At 57.9% G+C, this 17,454-nt stretch overlaps 1 protein-coding gene across 30 annotated transcripts in view; it reads right to left on the minus strand.

The window, feature by feature from the left end:
• The window catches only part of HDAC7 (histone deacetylase 7), a 37,707-nt gene that overhangs the window by 1,199 nt on the left and 19,054 nt on the right, over positions 1-17,454 (minus strand). For 7 of the 30 annotated variants that reach the window (XM_045365118.3, XM_045365116.3, XM_065524092.2 and 4 more), the window contains 23 exons: positions 15,092-15,279; positions 14,869-14,959; positions 14,420-14,531; positions 13,728-13,843; positions 13,354-13,479; positions 12,529-12,620; positions 12,228-12,338; positions 11,909-12,089; positions 11,506-11,702; positions 11,082-11,276; positions 9,679-9,898; positions 8,183-8,316; positions 7,898-8,018; positions 7,571-7,620; positions 6,137-6,244; positions 5,847-5,902; positions 5,585-5,672; positions 4,374-4,493; positions 4,040-4,137; positions 2,752-2,870; positions 1,778-1,911; positions 1,413-1,497; positions 139-277 (listed from right to left, as the gene is read on the minus strand). In XM_045365118.3, coding sequence (XP_045221053.2) covers positions 139-277; positions 1,413-1,497; positions 1,778-1,911; positions 2,752-2,870; positions 4,040-4,137; positions 4,374-4,493; positions 5,585-5,672; positions 5,847-5,902; positions 6,137-6,244; positions 7,571-7,620; positions 7,898-8,018; positions 8,183-8,316; positions 9,679-9,898; positions 11,082-11,276; positions 11,506-11,702; positions 11,909-12,089; positions 12,228-12,338; positions 12,529-12,620; positions 13,354-13,479; positions 13,728-13,843; positions 14,420-14,531; positions 14,869-14,959; positions 15,092-15,279 — 2,881 coding nt within the window. Of the gene's footprint in view, positions 1-138; positions 278-1,412; positions 1,498-1,777; positions 1,912-2,751; positions 2,871-4,039; positions 4,138-4,373; positions 4,494-5,584; positions 5,673-5,846; positions 5,903-6,136; positions 6,245-6,529; positions 6,788-7,570; positions 7,621-7,897; positions 8,019-8,182; positions 8,984-9,678; positions 9,899-11,081; positions 11,277-11,505; positions 11,703-11,908; positions 12,090-12,227; positions 12,339-12,528; positions 12,621-13,353; positions 13,480-13,727; positions 13,844-14,419; positions 14,532-14,868; positions 14,960-15,091; positions 15,280-17,454 lie in introns of those variants that run through there. The other 23 variants (XM_045365120.3, XM_045365117.3, XM_065524093.2 and 20 more) reach the window with 15 other exon arrangements.

Here is a 17,454-nt window from a genome sequence, read left to right on the forward strand (position 1 = left end):
GGGCCTGAGCTTCCTCTCAACCCTGGTCAGGAAGCCTGGGAGGGTTGGGGTGGCTGCACAGGGGACCCGGGGTCTTCAAGCAGGGAGGAATGAAGCGGTGGAGAGGCCGTGGGCCCAGGGCGGGGGGTCTGGCATTACCTGTCTTCAGCCAGGATGCCCACAGAGAGGGATGCCAGTGCGGTCACTGCCTCCACTTCTTCTTTGTCAGCCCCTGGCACTCTAGGCACCCAGGAGTCTGGACAGGAGGCCAGGCGCTGCATGCAGCCCCAGTATTTACCTGGCGTAAGATGCCAGGTCAGAAAGGGTTAGAGAAAGCAAGCCCCCCCACACCATGTCCTAGACTGGATATTGACGTTGGTGTCTCAGGCCCAGGGCCCCAGAGTAGCAGGCCTGTCCTCCACTTGGGGTTGGCTCTCCCACCTGCCCCTCTCCTCACTTTGCTCCCCCTCCCCCACAGCCTGACCGGGTAAGCAGAGTGGGTTCAACATGGCTGTGACGGGGTCCTAGCAGGTGCCCAGCCTTTCTCTCATCCCTTGTGGCTGCAAGGCCACCTCCTCTGACTCATTCCCCACAGGTGCGGGGCTCCTGAGAGCATCAGGAGGGCCTGCTTGCCTGCAGACAGGGTCTGTGTCACAGTGACCTCCCAGAGCCCCAAGCTCGGGCCTCCCACTTAAATGCAGCCCCCACCAGTGCTCAGCCCAGCACTCAGGAAAGCAGGGCCTGGGAGGTGGGACGAACACGACGTGGGAGAGCTGACCATCACCACGGCCGCTCTGCATAGGTGCCCAGGCCAGAAGAATGCTCCTCCTGCCTGCCGCTGTGAGGAACCATGTCCTGGAACCTAGCTCAGTGTGGGGGTACCCACCGTAAGAGGAATCAGCCATGTCTTTACCATCATGGCTCCTGTACCCAGCCCTTGATATGGGAATCTATTTTATTCATTTTTATCCCTACTATAGATTATGGGTCTTGACATAAGATGCTCAATAGATACTGAGTTGAAGTTGAAAATTTGAAGTACTTTACAAATGTGGGGGTTATCCTAAGACCCAGCCCCCAAGCCAGCAGAGCTCCTGAGACCCCCGTGGCCAGGACTGAGGGGAGGGATGGGAACCAGGCCTTTTGTCACCTGGCCGTGGTCTAGGGCTGTAGTTAGAGATGGAGGCCAGCCCCTACCTTGAGGGGCCACTGTCCACTGGGCCCTGCTAGGTCCATCGGGAGGGCTCAGAGGACACCCCCTCTCTCGGGGGTGCTCACCATTGCTGCCTGGGTCATTCACAGGAATCTTACTCCAGACCAACAGCAGGTCACCTGGCTGGCACTGGAGAGCCCTAGGACTCTGGCCACGGGGGGCAGGGTACCACCAAGATCCCTCAGTCTGAGCTCAGCGAGTGTCCCATCTCCACACTTACTGTGCACCCGGATCACGGCCTCCAGAGAGCGGATGGCATTGAGGTTGGGTTTCTGTTTCCAGCCTTCTTCTGAAAGGGGATCCACCTATAGAAAACAGTCCATCAGCCACCAGTCTCAGGGACCCACAGGCCCAGCTCACTCCCACCCCAGGGGCCCCGGCCTGCTAGCCACAAGCACACTCTACCTAGGCCAGGAGACGCTGCCCGGACCTAACTTGGAACAGAGGCTTCCGCTTCGCCTACCTCGTTTCAGGCCTGGCCACTCCCACCCTGTGCCATCCCATCTGCCTGCTCTTTGGGTAGTCCTGGGAGAGCCAGGCTAACCTGCCTGACAGAAACACGGATAGGGGAGGGAGATGGCTCACCTTGTTACCCAGAAGAGCAGCCACACAGGCCTCAGAGGCGTCACAGATGGCTGTGAGGTCATGGCCACCCTCCAAGGCCAGCACCACTGCACCTCCTGCCAGGTTCATCAGTTGCTGCGTCATGTACCCAAAACCTAGAGGTTGGATGGGGAGAAATGGGAGGGGCGGGAGTGGAGAGGTGACCCCGTTCCCTACCCCTGTGGCTTCCCTGCTTGCTTCCTCCCTAATAAAGAATGACTCACATATATCAATCACTATTTCCAAAGTGCTTTCACATTGAATGTCGTGCAAAACCTACTAGTATGCTTCACTCAAGGCTCAGGGAGGTTAAGGGCCTGGGAAAAGCCCCACAGCTAGTAAGTGGCAGCAAGGTAGGACTTGAACTCGGGTCCTTGACTCTAGCCTGTGTCTTTTTCACTGAGCTGCACCCTCTCCTCCTTCTGTCCTGTGGGCCCTGTGGCCCAGTGGGCTGAGTGGGCGCCCTCTAGTCTGAGAGTGCTGCTCCTCTCTCTCCTTCCTCTGGAGGAGCTGCCAGCCCCCCTGGAATCAACCCAGCTGGGGTGGGGAGTCCCATGGGTGAGCTTCCTGCCTGCTGGAATTAAGTCCCCATGAGTATGACCTGGTCAAGCCCTCTATGGTGAACCAGCCTGGTCCTGAGAAAGGGCCTGGGCTGTGCTCAGATCCTGGGGGCCAGCTGCCATACTCCAGTCCTCAGGCTGAAAGTACTGGGCTGGCCACTGCCACCTTCCCTTTCTGACTTGGGAGTGCCTCCCGACTGCCCGCCCCGCCTCCCGACTGCCCGCCCCGCCTCCCCACTGCCCGCCCCGCCTCCCCACTGCCCGCCCCGCCTCCCCACTCCCCGCCCCGCCTCCCGACTGCCCGCACCGCCTCCCCACTCCCCGCACCGCCTCCCCACTGCCCGCATCGCCTGGCTCTCAGTCCCTATATCTCCCCCTCAGCTGAGGCTCCCTTACATTTGGCAGAAACATGGTAGCCACCCAGTGGGGCCGGGTGACCCTCAGCAGCATCAAATCCAGCAGACACCAGGACTAGGTCTGGAGAGAACTCTCGGGCAATGGGCATCACGACTGTCCTGTGAGATCACAAGAAGTGGTGATATCATACTGTGCAGGGTTGCCAGGGGCGGTTCTGCCAATGTTGCAGTGGGGCACCCTGTTCTTAGGCCTCCAAGGCTCCCAATGCCCCAGCACAACTGGCAGATTTCTCTGACCTCCTTGATCTTGGCTGGCCACCCATGTCCCTGGCACACACACCCTGGACTCAGCCCCCTAGGGGACTTAACTAGCAAGAGGCAGAAAAGAGCCAAGGATGGGGCACCAGAGGGAATGAAAGAGGAGTGTGTGTGACCATGTGTGTGTGCACGTGTGTGTGCATGGAAGCATCTGTGGGGTGCAGTGGCCTGAGCCACAGGGAAAGGGTAATCTCATGGCCTTGCGGAGATGGACTCTGGTCATGAAGCTTCAGGGACTAGAAATGCTCAGTCCTTTGGACTGAGTTGACCACACCTAGCTACTCACTACTTGAGAGGTGAGTGGGGACAACTAGGTCCTCTGAGGTCCTGGGCCACCTGGCTACATTCTCTCCATCCTCTCCCTCTTCCAGCCCTCCCCCACAACTGCCTCCCTCTACCCTGATCCAACTCTGGGGTCTGCTTGGGTGTTCTTCATAGCCCTGGGCTCTGAGAAGACTCCAAGAACTCCAGCCCAGGGCTCTCATAGAATTAGCTGTCATGGAGATAACTCCAGAAAAGTGTTGGAAGATCCATTTCCAGAATTCTCTTTTCCCAAATGGAGTGCAGGGACCCCACTGTGAAATATATAAGGGCTCCTGAACAAATCCCAAAGGCCCTCTTCCAGAATGACTTTTTTTAAAGTTACTCCCCCAATATGGACATTATCTGCTTTCTCTCTTTCTCCACAATTTAAATTTCTGCTCTTCTGCTGAAAGCCCACCTCCTGCAAGCAGCCTTCTCTGACTAAATGTGCCAGCTCTGCTCACTCCACTGCCCATCTGCCAGCAATCAGTTTGACATTGGCTCTTGGTAATGTATGCCTTTGCGAAGCACGCTTTGACTTTTGCGTTCTTCTCTCTGTGTGTCCTATTCTCACTAGTGTTCACCTACAATGTCTAGGAACTGGTGGGGACAGGCTGACAATCCAACTGATCACCTCCACCCTGGTGCTCTTGGGAGAACGGACAGGAGAGAGTGGCCTTGCCCCTCTGGGCCCCCAGAGGACATACCTGAAAGCAGCCAGGTACTCAGGATCCCCCATGGGGGGATCCAGACCTCCAGTCCAGGCCACATTGACATTGAAGCCCTCACCGCTGCCAGCCCCTACCTGGAAAGCAGGAGGCAAGAGAGACATGAGGACAGCAGAGTCCCAGAAGGGGACCACCAGCTTGTTAGAGCTGCCACCCCAGCTCATCCAGCCTCCTCATTTCCAGATAGGGAAGTTGAGGCTCAGAGAGGCTCAGCAGTCTACCCAGGATCACACAGCTCATCACGACAGAGGCAGAGTAAGTGCCAGGAGGAGAGTCAATGAAGCTGGAGGATGTGGCCCTGACATGCGGTTACCTCATCCACGGCCCCACTCCCCGGGAAGAAGTTGCCATCGTCATGGCGATGCAGGGAGATGTAGAGCACACTGGGGTCTTGGTAGAAGGTTTGCTGGGTGCCGTTGCCATGGTGCACGTCCTGTGTAGGGAGATGGGCAGTGATTAGGGAAGGCAGAGAGACAGAGACCAGGACAGGTTAGAAGGGTTTCAAGGTCAGTGGCCATTCTGAGGTCAGGACCCCAGACTGGGGATCAGGAACCTGGGGTTCCTAGAGCCACATGGTTGAGTGGCCCCACGTAATCCACTGCCCAGCTCTGAACCTCGGCCTCTCTGTGCTGGACAGGGCTGGCTGTAATATAAGATCCTGAAGGAGAGGAGGTGTCCCAATCTCAGGCCAGCCCACCTGAGAGAGTAACTGTGTGGACATGGGGTTAGTGGCAAGGAGAGGGAAAGGTTCAGGGTTACACACATCAGGAACCACTCTGTCTTGCATAAAGTCATGAAGTTATGAGGCGATCAGAAACCAAGCTCGGTTACAGAGTGGCAGGTACATGAGGCCCAGCCCCATCCCTCTTAGGGAAAGCTGGGCCCTACACTTGACTCACAGGACCATGCGGGGACTCAACTGTGCAAAGGTCCTCCACCGTTCTCAACATCTGCTTAGAAATGTCTCTTTCACAGCTGTCAGTGCAGAAGGGACATAGCTTAGCAGTTAAATGCAAGCACTCTAGAGCTAACCGGGCTGGGTTCAAATCCATCTCACAACTTACGAATGACTGTGTGTGTTACTTAATCTCTCCGTGCTCACTTTCATCTGTAAAGTGGGTTATAGTCGGGATTAAATCTATCATGTGTAAAACCATCAGTGTCTGGATGTGATTAGTGGTGTACTGATGTTATCTGCTATTATTCTTATCATCACTACCTGTACAGGAAATGCAGAAGTTACTAGATCTGCCAAAAGAAGCCAATAGAGGTCAAAAGACAACACTCAAATGACAGCTCCTACCCATTGCGGGGGTTTGCGATGGCTGAATGCGTTCCCACACACCATCCCCTCTAGGCCTCCCAACTGTGGGTGTTATCTTCACTCAAGTTTTACACAAGGGGAAACTGAGGCTCAGAGAGGCTACTGCAGAACGAAGACATGAAGCCACATCTCTTAACTTCAGGCTCAGGGCCTTTCCCCCAGGGCTCTCGAATCAGAGGGTGCTACGAACAGGCACCTACCCAGTCTACAATGAGGATCTTGCTAGCCTTGCTCTGCTGTTGCAGCTGCCGGCAGGCGATGGCCACTGAGTTGAAGAAGCAGAAGCCCCTGGAAGGAGAGACAGTTCCTGCCAGCCCATTCTCCCCACATGCCCTCACCTCCCCAGGCCCCTGGGTTGGCCCAGCCTGAGCAAGCTCAGGGAATAAGAAAGAATGTCCCTAAAGGAAGTTCCTGGGGGCTTGCCCCCCACCTCATCCCACCCAGGTCTTCCCCTAGCCTTACATGGCTGTTGAATGATCTGCATGGTGTCCTGGGGGCCGCACCACAGCGAAACCATTCTGGAAAAAGGAAGAATGCTTGTCAATCAACAGACAGCTCTCTCCCACAGCTGCATGAACGTACCCCAACAGTTTAAATCTCAACCTGGTCCCCAGAGCCCTCAATTTCCCCTTGAAAACCCTGTGGCAATTTCTAAGATGAACGCAATGCCTGGGGTTCTGGGCCTAGATTCCGCACTACCCCACTCTGCTGCCTCCTTTGTGGTGTGTTCACCTTCAACCCAAACCTCCTACCTTCAGCTCACGAGAAGCCACTTTGAAGGCGAGGTCAGTGACACTGCCAGCGGCCCAGCGGGCTGCATTGGAGGAATGCAGCTCATTCCAGATGGTGTCAGTGTCCACCTGCGGGAGCCAGAGTCAAGGCCCGCATCATCCAAGGCTTCACACAGGAGCCAGGGCCCAAGGGGGCGGTCCCCACCCCACGGCCAGGACCCCAGGGGCAGGGAGCTGGGCAGACAGCGCTGCCTCCCCAGTGCCCCACCGCCCAAAGGCAAGGCCTCCTGTGTCCCCCAATCCCAGCATGACTTTTTCCCAGCTTAAGTCCCAGCACCAGCCCATTATCTGGCCAGCACTCTGCTGGCAGCATCACGCCTGCCTCCCCGGTCAGGGGAGGGGGCATGGCGTTACCTGGGCGGGACTTGGGGTTTGGGCCGGGAGGGGGTTTTAAGCCCCAGCTGACTCTGCTCAGGCCCTGCGGGACGGTCGGAGCTGGAGGGGCCGTCTGCACCACTGTCTTCCACTCAGGGCCCCTAGCCCAGGCTGGGAGGCCCCCCAAACCCAGTCCCTGGGCCTCAAGGCTAGGGAGGGGCCGGGGGGCATGATGGGGAGATGGGAAGGGCGAGGCAGACCAAGAGAGGCGAGGAAGGCAGAGAGAGTCGCAAGAGGCTGGAGAAAGAGAGAGAGAGGGAAAGACAGAGAGGGAGAGGAGGGAGGAGAAAACAGAAGCAACAACAGTTGGAAAAACCAGAAAGTGGCAAGAAATGGGAAGTTGTGAATAGGGCACTGACTGCCTCCCAAAGTCCCCCACCAGCTACAGCTCCCACTTTCCCTCCAGAATGAGGCCTCTGTCCCCTGCCTCTACACACCTTGCTTGAGAAACTACTGCAGAGATAGTGTTAGGCGAGGAGAGCTGAGCCAGAGGGGGCGGGAAGCTCCCTTCACAAAGGGGTGAGGACTGAGGAAGCAAAGCTCGTGAGTTTGGGGCTGTGTCCCGGAGTAGGGAAGTGCTGGGATCGCCAAGGACACTGGAAGCACCACCATGACGTCACGCCAGGCAGCCCAAGGTCTGGGGACCAGGCTGAGGTACCCCACTTCAGAGCAGACAGAGCAGCCTGGCGGCCAGTGCCCAATCATGGGGGTCTCTGAAGGGAGAGATGATCCTAAGCCCCAGCCTTGGCCCTGCTCCTGAAACCTCACTCAACCTCTACCAGACACCTTCTAGGGGCGAGGCTTAGGCTGGGCTCCGCATTCGGGGGACACTGTGGGTCCGAGACACGCCTGTCCAAAAGGAGCTTCCTGCTGCAGAGGGCACCTCAGGAAGTCCCTGGCCCACCCTGTCTGGCAGAACCACAACAAGCAGAAGTTCTGCAGGGGCTGGGCCTGGGAGAACCACAGGGAGGAGAGCTGAGAGCCCTGGCAATGCCCCCTGAGACCCTTGGGCACACTTACCCCAACCCCACCACAGGGCAGCATCACAAACATCCGCTGTGCCAGGAGCCCTGCGAGGAGAGGCCCAGCCCACGTCAGCGTGAATACTCTCAGCCTTTGGCCCAATAGGGAGCAGGGAACCCAGATAGCAGGGCTGGGTGAGTATTGGGGGAGAGAAATATGGAAGGGAGAGGTGGAGGTGGGTTGCGGAGGGGCTCGGCAGCAAGCTGGAGTAGGGACGTCCAGGGCGTGGGAGGAGGCCGGCCAGGCGGGCAGAGCCAGGACAGGAGTGCATGGGAGCTGGGTGAGGTGAGTGGGCACGGGGAGACAGGGCCACTAGGCCCTTACCTGCCAGCTTCCCATTGTCCAGTTTGAGGCGGCTGAGCGGGTTGGTGCCGTAGAGGAGCACGTGCCGCTCAGAGTGGACCGACTGCAGCTCCTCCAGGGAGGCCTTCCGGCCTCGGAGACACTGAACAGGGGACCACAGAGCTCTGAGCCCATGCTCGCCCCTTCCCTCCCATCACCACCAGCCCATGTGCCCCTCATCTCTCATGGGCCCCAGGGCCACCCACCCCTCCCCTCCCATGACTCCTCCCTCCACCCATTCCTCGGGCCCCACCGGCACCTCCTCACCTCACACTGGCTCCGGAGACCCCGCTCCTGCAGCCGGGACCAGATGCTCTGGATGCGGCCGGCGTGCTCTGGGTGCCTGCTGTTGTCACCACAGGAGCACTGGTGCTTCAGCATGACCGAGTCATAGATCAGCCCTGCGGGAGCAAGGGTCAGAGCGGGGACCCAGGGAGTCCTCACGCCCCATGGCCTTGGCTGCAGAGAAAATGCCAGCACCGCCACAGCAGGCGCCTACACGGAGCCGGGCAGGCACACACCCCTCACACCCACACAGGCCTGCATTTCATCCTGCCCCCTGCCCCAGCCCCTCACACCTGTCCACACATGCCCAGACACCTGCCCAGGTGGCGGCAGCCAACACACCAACACAGCTCCAGCCAACACGGCTGCCACAGAGCCATGGCCTTCCCACATGCGGACACGACTGCTGGGTGGCCCAGCACTCGAGGGCCCAGCATCAGGCACTCAAGTGCTCAGAGCAAAGCATGAAGTCGAGGTCTAACGTACAGCGTCTCACATGGGTGTCATGAACCCAGAGAGGTTACCAAGGGGTGTTGGGAGGGGAAAGAATTCCTAGGAAACCCCAAAACCGGGAGCTAAGAAGCCCACAATGACACTGGACCGTGTGATAAGACAAATCCAGCTTCGGAGAAGTGACTATTTCAGTCTGACCCGTGGGAGGTCTTCAGAGGAGGGTCCTGTGCATTGCGGGTGGGAGGGTCAATTTCTGTGCGTCTAGGACACCAACGACTCTCATAATGCTCACACCATGTGACCCAGGAACGCTACTCCTTTACAGTGAACCTTGGGAAATAATCCCAAGCATGAGGAAAGATTTATGCATAAGGAAATTCAAATAAACTGTAATCTAAATGTCTAACTGATAAGGAATCCCTCAGTAAAAATGAAATACAATGATGAAATACTATGAGACTCTCGGTTTTAAAGACTAATTATGCCAAGAAGCATTCATAATATGTTAACTAAGTAGGATACAAAACGTAGTTCATGTGTTCATGGCATCTGTACATGTACATATGGCCAGAACAAAGCCTGGACTGAAATACAGCAGAATTTCAGAGGCGTTACTTCTGGGTGGTGGGATACTGGTTGATGATTTTTCTTTTCTTCTTAGGTTTTTCTGTACTCTTCAAAATGTCTAAAATACTTCTGAGCTCTTTTTACAAGCAGAGCAAACAGTCATAAATATCATTTTCAAAAGGTCTGAGAGCATTGGCAGGAGACTGGAATTCTTATCCTGGCTTGACTACTACTTGCTATTTGACCATAGGCTTTGTCACCTTAGCTTTCCTGAGCCTTGGTCCTCAAAGGCCAAATGCAATAACCAGCTGTTCCATGTGCTCCATGGGTACTGCGTGGGCCTAACAAGGCTAAGCGCTCTGTGGCCTCTAAAAACGTCCCAAGTGACACCACGACACCCACATGGACTCATGCAGCCGAGCCCCTCCCTCCACCTGCCACCCTCCTCCTGGTCTCACCTGTGGTGAAGGGCAGGGTCCTGGCAGGGGTCTCTGAGCTGGAGAGGACTCGGGCCTGGCTGGCAGGTTCTGGGGCTGACAGTGAGGCAGGTGCGGCTGGGGAAGACTGAGCCCGGGACAGAGGCCGGTGCCCACCCTGAGCCAGAGGAAGCAGCACAGTGTCCCCGGTGCTGCCCCGGGGGAGCCGCCCAGCCAGTCGCTGCTGTTCCCAGAGCAACACCTAGGAGAAAGATGAGGCCTTGGTCTCCAGTGCCTCAGGGTCCTGCTCCCTCTACTTCTGCCTGAGGTCTCGGGAACTGCCAAGCAGGCCCCTTTCCTAGAGAGATTCCACGATAAACCTAGACCTGCTGTCCAGTGGGGCTCTGGCCTTTGACTCTCTAAGCCCCCTGACCCCTGCAGCCCCCTGAAAGGCTTGCACCCCAGACTGACCACTCATTCCATCAGAGCTCCCCGGGCCCTTGGGACTCCAAAGCCAGGAACCAGGGGAGGGGCGCTGGATCTTGCGCTGACCAGGATGTCCTCGTCTCCTGGACTGTGTAACTGCTCAAGAACGTGTATGTGGCCTGTCATCACGTGTTATGGATTGAATTACGTTCCCCACCCTCAAATTTATATGCTGAAGTCCCAACCCCCAGTACCTCTAAACATGACCTTATTCAGAGATAGGGTCTTTACAAACAGAAGTAATCAAATTAAAACGAGGTCGTTAGGGTGGGCCTTAACCCAGTATGACTGTTGTCCTTATAGGAAGAGGAAATCTGGACACACACACACAGAGGGAAACCACGTGAAGCCACAGGAAGAAGATGACCATCCACAAGCCAAGGAGAGAGACCTGGAACAGCCCCTGCGCTCACACTCACAGCCACCAGAAGGAACCAACTCTAACAACACCTCGATTTCGACTTCCAGCCTCCAGAACTGTGAGACGGTAAATGCCTGCTGTTTAAGGCACCCAGCCTATAGCACATATCCCAACAGCTCTGGCAAGCTAATGCACTGGGTCTTGATTCCCACAGTGAGAGCATTCTGCTGGACATGCTGGAGCCTGGCTCCACTCCACCTCTGGCCCTAGCCACCTTTCTGGAAAGAGGAAGACACGCCAGGGCAGGAGTGTGTGTGGCTCCAGGAAAGGCCAGACTCCCTGCTGGAAAAGGGACCTGCTTCACCTGAGACTGGCAAACTGTTGTGTGTATGTGTGTATATGGGTGTGTGAGTGTGCATGTGTGTGTGTGTATGCCTACACCTTGGTGTGGATCCAGCACCCAGGATCTTATAGGGCAACCATGGGTCCTAGAGCTGCCTCTTGCACTAATGTCGTATCTCTCTCCCTTCCCCACCTTACGCCAGGCGCCAGAGTCTTCTGAGGACACTTTCTGAGGGGCAGGTGGGGACTGCCATACCTGGGGGTGCTGCTGGAGAGGAGCAGGGCCTCTGGCCTCAGGCTGCCCATGGCTCAGCTCCCTGTGTTCCAGGCCATCGTCTACCACCTGGCCCGGTCCCCCACCATCTGTCTCCAGGTCTTCAGCCGAAGGTATCTGCCGCAGCCGGGGCTTCTCACTCGGTTTGGCTGACCTCTGGGGAGGGGAGACCCCTGGCTGAGAAGCCATGGTGGAGCGAGGGGCATGGGGTGGGAGGTAGTGCGCTGGGCCAGGCAGCAATCATCTTGCTAGGACTCCAGCTGCCACACAGCTCTGGGCTCCCAGAAGTCACATCCCCTTCTTTTGTCCTCCAGGTCCCTGCCCTTTCTAAGCACCCCTCTTCTTTCGGCCCCTAAGGTCCCAGTTAAGCACCCCCTCAATACCTCCACTACCCAATTCCTCTCACCTTGATCACCTGGACGTGAGTTTTGAGTTGCTCCAGGCGGGGCTGCATGGGGCCCGGCGGTGGGGGAGCGGTGGCACTGGGGGGCAGGGGCTCTGAGCGAGTCCGGCTCAGTGGCCAGTGGAGACCTGACCCGGAGAGCCGCTCGGTGGTCATTAAGGACTGGGCAAAGTGGAAGGGCAAGGGCCCAAGCCCGGGCACTGGAAAGAATCGGGGGGTGGAATAAGGAGGGAACCACAGGGAGCAATGGAAGGAAGTGAGGGTATAGGGTGGGGAGCCAGGGTGCAGCAGGGTGATGCGCACGACACGGGGACAGAGATGGGGAGGAAGGATGGGCCCATCCCAAGCTTGGCCCTTAGCAGGATGCAGGGACCCAGCCCCTTCCCTAGAGAAGTAGCAGACTCACCAGTCAGCAGCGGGGCATGAGAGCCTGAGGGGTCCAGGAGGAGAATGGGCTGCAGGCGAGAGGGCAAAGTGCCCCCAGCCTCGGGCTCCAGGCCATGGGGCAGGAAGAGGGGAGTGTGGGGGCTCCCCAGGATCGGCCCCCGAGGGCCCAGAGTCGGATGGGTCCTGCGGTCACTGTCAGCCTGGGGGAGAGGCGGGAGAAGTCATGGGGGAGAAGATTCCAGCAGAGAACAATGAAGGTGTTGGGGTGAGGCAGCAGGAAAAGGGAGTGAAAGAAGCTGGGGGGGCTTGGAGTGGGGGTGGGCACCCCAGCCACTCACCCTGGCAGGGGCGGGCAGCCCCAGCGTGATTGCGGGCAGCAAGGACACTGTCGGCAAGGCGAACGGGGCCAGAGAAGTCTCCTGCAGCCGCAGCCGCTGGCCCAAGAGCGCCTGCCATAGGGAGCAGGGCGAGGGTCACCGGTCCCAGACCTCTACCCCAGCGCACCTTCCCCAGAACACCCAGGAGGCTCTGGCAGGGGCTGCCAAGACCCTGCAGCCTCAGCCCGGGTAGGGCCGCTTGCTGGAAGAAGACTGAGCCTCAGAACTGCCCCAGGAGAGCCCAGTCTCGGCAAGGCCTTACCTCCGAGCCCAGGATGGGATTGGGGCCGTGCTCGCTGTCATTGGGGGAGCTGCACCCTGACGCAGGCGTGCTGCTACTACTTGGGGAGGAGTCTGAGGGTTGGGGAGAGAGGGAAGTGCAGTCAGAGGCCAGGGTGGGCAGGAGGGCACAGCCAGGCCACCTGGTGCAGGAGACCCAAGAGCAGCCCCTTCCTTAACGGGCACCTTTGCTTCCTGCTTTCCCTTTTTTTCTTTTTTCTTTTTTTTTTTTGAGACACAGTCTTGCTCTGTTTCCCAGGCTGGAGTGCAATGGCACGATCCCGGCTCACTGCAACCTCCACCTCCTGGGTTCAAGCGATTCTCCTGGCTCAGCCTCCCAAGTAGCTGAGACTACAGGCATGCACCACCATGCCCGGCTAATTTTTGTATTTTTAGTAGACACAGGGTTTCACCATGTTGGCCAGGTTGGTCTCAAACTCCTAACCTCAGGTAATCAACCTGCCTCGGCCTCCCAAAGTGCTGGGATTATAGGTGTGAGCCACCACGCCTCGCCTCCTGCTTTCTTCCCATAAGAGCAGGAAGAAGGCAGGCCACCTTTGGCCTACAGAACCTCTGCACAATTTTTTGAAGGGTGTCCTCTTTTCTGGGAGATGTCACCTTAGCTAACAGAGCAGGGACTGGGTTTCAGCCCCAACTCCCGTGCTTCGGCAAGTATGTGGGACACCCCCCATACAACCATGCATGGCAGTCCTAAGGAGGGGACCCCTGTCTAGGTAGGGCCTGACCCAAAGGGACAAGACCAGCCAGGTTTGAGGATGGCAACTGCACCCGCTCAGCCGGCCCTCACCTCCGAGGGTCTCTGCAGGCCGCCGCCGGAGGCTGGGGGGCGCACTTTCCTTTCGGAGCAGTGGATTCTTCCTCCGCTCCAGGGACTTCTTGGGCTTATAGCGCAGCTTCAGGTTGGGCTCAGAGACTGCAGGGAGCACCAGCGTCACTCAGGCCCCCCCAACCCTTCTTTTTTTCCATCCTTTAGTCCCTCAGTCCCAGTCATCTCTATCAGTCAAGGAAAGAGAAGGCAGAACCAGAACGAAGATCCTAGCCTACCGACGATCCCCTGGCCTGGCCCAGTCCAGCCCGCCCACCCCTGCACACTCCTCCCCTATGTCCAAGGCCCTTCCCCCTTCCTTTGCCTGAAAGGTCCCACCTGTTTGTCCAGCTCACCTGTCTTGCGCAGAGGGAAGTGCTCTGGGGGGTCACTGGGCAGGCTGGGAACAGGAGGCAAAAAGCTGCTGAGCATGGAGCGGGCGGCTCCTTCCGTCTCCAGGGGCTCCAGGGTTCTACAGAATGAGTGCCAAGGCTGCTTCAGAGGGGTGGGGACACTGCACGGGCACCGCCCTGAGCACCAGCCCTGGGACCTGTGGGGCTGGGCAAGGTGGGGCTGGTAGGAATGGGGACCATCTCCAGGTGGCAGCAGTGGGCCACCTGTCCTCTCCAGCAGCTACAGTGCAGAGCTCTGACCTAGGCATAGAAGCCAGGTGCTTGGTGCGTAGGTGAAGAGCCCACTGGGAGCTCTGTCACCTGCACTAGGAACCTGCTCTGGGAACCAGGACATTTTTGTGCTCAGGGAAAATATAAAGAGAGAAGGGGCTCCTGTGCAAGAAAAAAGCCAGTAGGGTGTGTGTATGTGTGTGTGAAGGGCCTCGGGTGGGGTGGGGGTGGGGAGAGAATTTAAAGAGAGAAGAGGGCACGTATCAGTTGAGAGAGGGGCTTGGGGGCATTATGTTTAGAGGAAGGTTAAGGACTGGTTGTGGCAGCTGGGGAGGAAGGAGGCGTGTGTGTGTGCTCATGGCTAACACGGGGGTGGGGGTGGAGGCTGCATGTGGGGACAGGAGGGCAGGTGAGGACGGTGTTACCTGTAGGGAATGCCGGGGCTGTTGGAATGGACTGTTCTCTCTAGGGCTGCCTGCTGTTTTTTCAGAATCACCTCTGCCAGCTTCTGCTTGACCACGCTGCTGGCTACAGCACCTGTAGGGGCAGAGTCACGAAGGGGCTGGAGGTGGGTGGACAGGCAGCCTCATGGCACTCCCTGGCCACTGCCCTGTCCCCATCCTCAGTAGGAGGCGTCCCAGGGACTCCCCGCGCAAGAGCCAAGACCAAGGCCCTACCCCTCCCTGAAGCCTCCAGACACTCCCCACCTGACCCCACATCCCACACACATTCACAGGCGGAGCCCAGGCAAGCAGGGGGAAAGCCTCGGCTCAGCTGGCTGCGCCCCTCCCACCTCACCCCTCACAAGCTATACAGGCAGCCACAGGCACCCGGCTGGTGGGGCTGGGCTGGGCTGGGGCGGTGTCCTCCTTACTTCGCTTGCTCTTGTCCTTGTGGAGAAGCTGCCGCAACTCTTGTTCCTGGGGTCCCACCTGCAACTCGGGCATCGGTGTGTCCATGGAGAGCTGTGGGCAGGGCCGGCAGCCCAGAAAGGAACAAGAAGTTGAGGACTGAGACTGGGGTCTAGGGAGGCTGAAGGCGGGGAGGCTGGGGACCAAGCTCAAGGTGGCCCCACGTGCAGGGAGCTCCATCTTTACCCTCATGGGCTCCACCGAGCGCTGCTGCTGCAGGCCTGCTAGGAAGAGGTGGTGGTGCAGGCGCTGGGGACGCTGCAGGGCCAGCAATGTGGGCTCTGGTGGGGGCTCCACTGGGGGCCGCTGGCCCACCCGCAGGTCCATGGGCTGGGGCTGAGGGCCTGGTGTGTCTGCACAGGGCCTGGGGCAGCCTGGGGACAGAGAGAGGGAGCAGGGTAAGCTGGAAAGTTTGTCCTCGGGGGCATGACTACAGCCTGGTCCTCCATCAGCCTCCCTCAGGCTCACTTGACAATGGCAAAACACTCTCATGGGGTTTTCCTCACTTAATCCTGTCATGGTCCTGCAAGGTAGGTGTTATCAATTCCATTTTACTCGTGAGAAAAAGTCACAGAACTGAACGCAGTTACACTGTATCACTGGTGGTGCTGGAATGGAGCCTTCCGACTTCACCACCGTGCTCTTCCACTAAACATGCTCCTCCCTGGGCCTGGGGCTGAGGGCTACGGTGATCTATGATGGGACATTGTCCTATGGTGGGACATTCTTGGCCCTGCCTTCTCCCTCCCTTCATCCCTCCCTGGAATCAGAGGATTTGCCCAGCTGCCCTTTAATGAGTTGGGCTCAAAGGAAGCAATCAGGCAGGCAAACAGGCCCACTTTGTTCCGCCTCCAGCCCCAAGCCTCACAGGCCCTCTGGGTCGCCACCCTCCCATGCTCTATCCCCAGTCATGAGATAAAGTGATGCCTCAAGCCTACAGCCAGACCTGACCAGCCACGTTGGGCCTGCAAAACCCTGTGCCCAGGGCAGCTTCCTCAGCTCACAGGGCCCATGTGCCCTTGGGCCTGCTCCTGGGTGCCTCCACGGCGGCTCTGGGCCTGGCATGGTCAGGATGGCAGGCACGGCTGCCTCTTCTCAAGAATCCTCTGCACCCATGCTAGGAGCACCCTGCCAAGGCTGTGGGTGCAGGGGCTATTTATAACTAGCCACCAGACTAGGGTCCATGCCAGCCTAGCCAGCTGGACCAGGCTGGGCTGAGCAGCCAGAGAGGCTGAGACACTGGGAGACGGAGCTGTTGCATCGGGCTTATCCTGGAGAAGGGGAAGTGGGTGGGGTGGGAGCAGGCCGGCCCCATGGTGGGGCACACAAGTGGAGAAGCCTTCCTGGAGAGGTCTCCTTCAGCAATTCCAAAGCTGGGTATCTCCCGGTGGGGCAGCCACAGACTGTCCTCAGGGACTGGGGCTGAGGAGGGCTGGAAAGGCCTGTGGCAAAGTACCAGTCCAGGAGTCAGAAATCATAGCCTCCAGGCCCAAGCCGGCCACTCCTAACCACAATCTTTACATCTACAGCACTTGCGAGTGAACATCTACAAAACCCTCTCACCTCATCAACCCACTGGCCCTGGGGGGTAGGCATTACTATCTCGTTATTCTAAATAAGGAAACTGAGTCTCGGAGGTGAAGGGCCCTATCCAAAGTCACCCAGCTAGGGGCAGAGCTAGCATGGGTTCTGGTCCTACCAAGGCAGGTACTCCAGTTTTCCACCAACTTTCAGTAATTCACCTCCCCTCAAGGGGCTTTCTCACTAAGCAAAGAAGAGGGGTTTGCAGTAGGCTGTCATTAAAGGGCATTCACTCTAACATTCCCTGACTGTGACATGAACACAAGACAGGACCCCAGCAAGGAGGTGCCCGCCATGCCCCCGAATATCAAGAGGCCCAGAGGGACGGTGATGGCTATGCACCCAGATGCCGCCCTCAGTAGAAAATGCACAGCTTTGATGCCCCACCCCTTGTTCACAGTGCCTCTCAAGAAATCCAGATTCTCATTTGGGTTGAGTCTGGGTTTTGAATACGAAAACACTCCTGCCCCAGGAAGGGTTTCAGTCCTTCCATGTTCTGTGTCCTGGTTTCCTGGGGTGACTCCCCTGATTATGCAAGAGGGGCCTGGGGGAACCAAGGCCAGCCACCTGGACTGAAGACCAGTGGCTTCAGCCACACACGGATTGTGAGCAGCCCCCAGCATCGGCCCTCCCCCTCACACTCTGCATGGCCATTGCCTCCACAGCAGAAGGGAATACAGGATGGGCTCTGCCTGGAGCCCTGGAAATACTTTTTGGGGTGCTGTAGCATTCCTGAGGCTCCACAGTGTAGTCCTAACTTGGCTTCTCTCAACTTGGTCTGCATCTGAACATGAACCTTCCACCTTGGCCATCAGCTTCCACCTGTCACAAATCCACGTCTCTTCTGTTCTCTGACCTTTTGTTCACAATGTCCCCCTGCCTGTGCTGTCCTCATCCCAACATTCTACTTTTCCAAATCCTACTCTCTGCTCAAAGCTCAGCTGGAGTCCTCCCTCATCCCTGGACCC

Source organism: Macaca fascicularis, chromosome 11 (genome assembly GCF_037993035.2).
Source record: "Macaca fascicularis isolate 582-1 chromosome 11, T2T-MFA8v1.1".
In the NCBI taxonomy this organism is placed as follows: domain Eukaryota; kingdom Metazoa; phylum Chordata; class Mammalia; order Primates; family Cercopithecidae; genus Macaca; species Macaca fascicularis.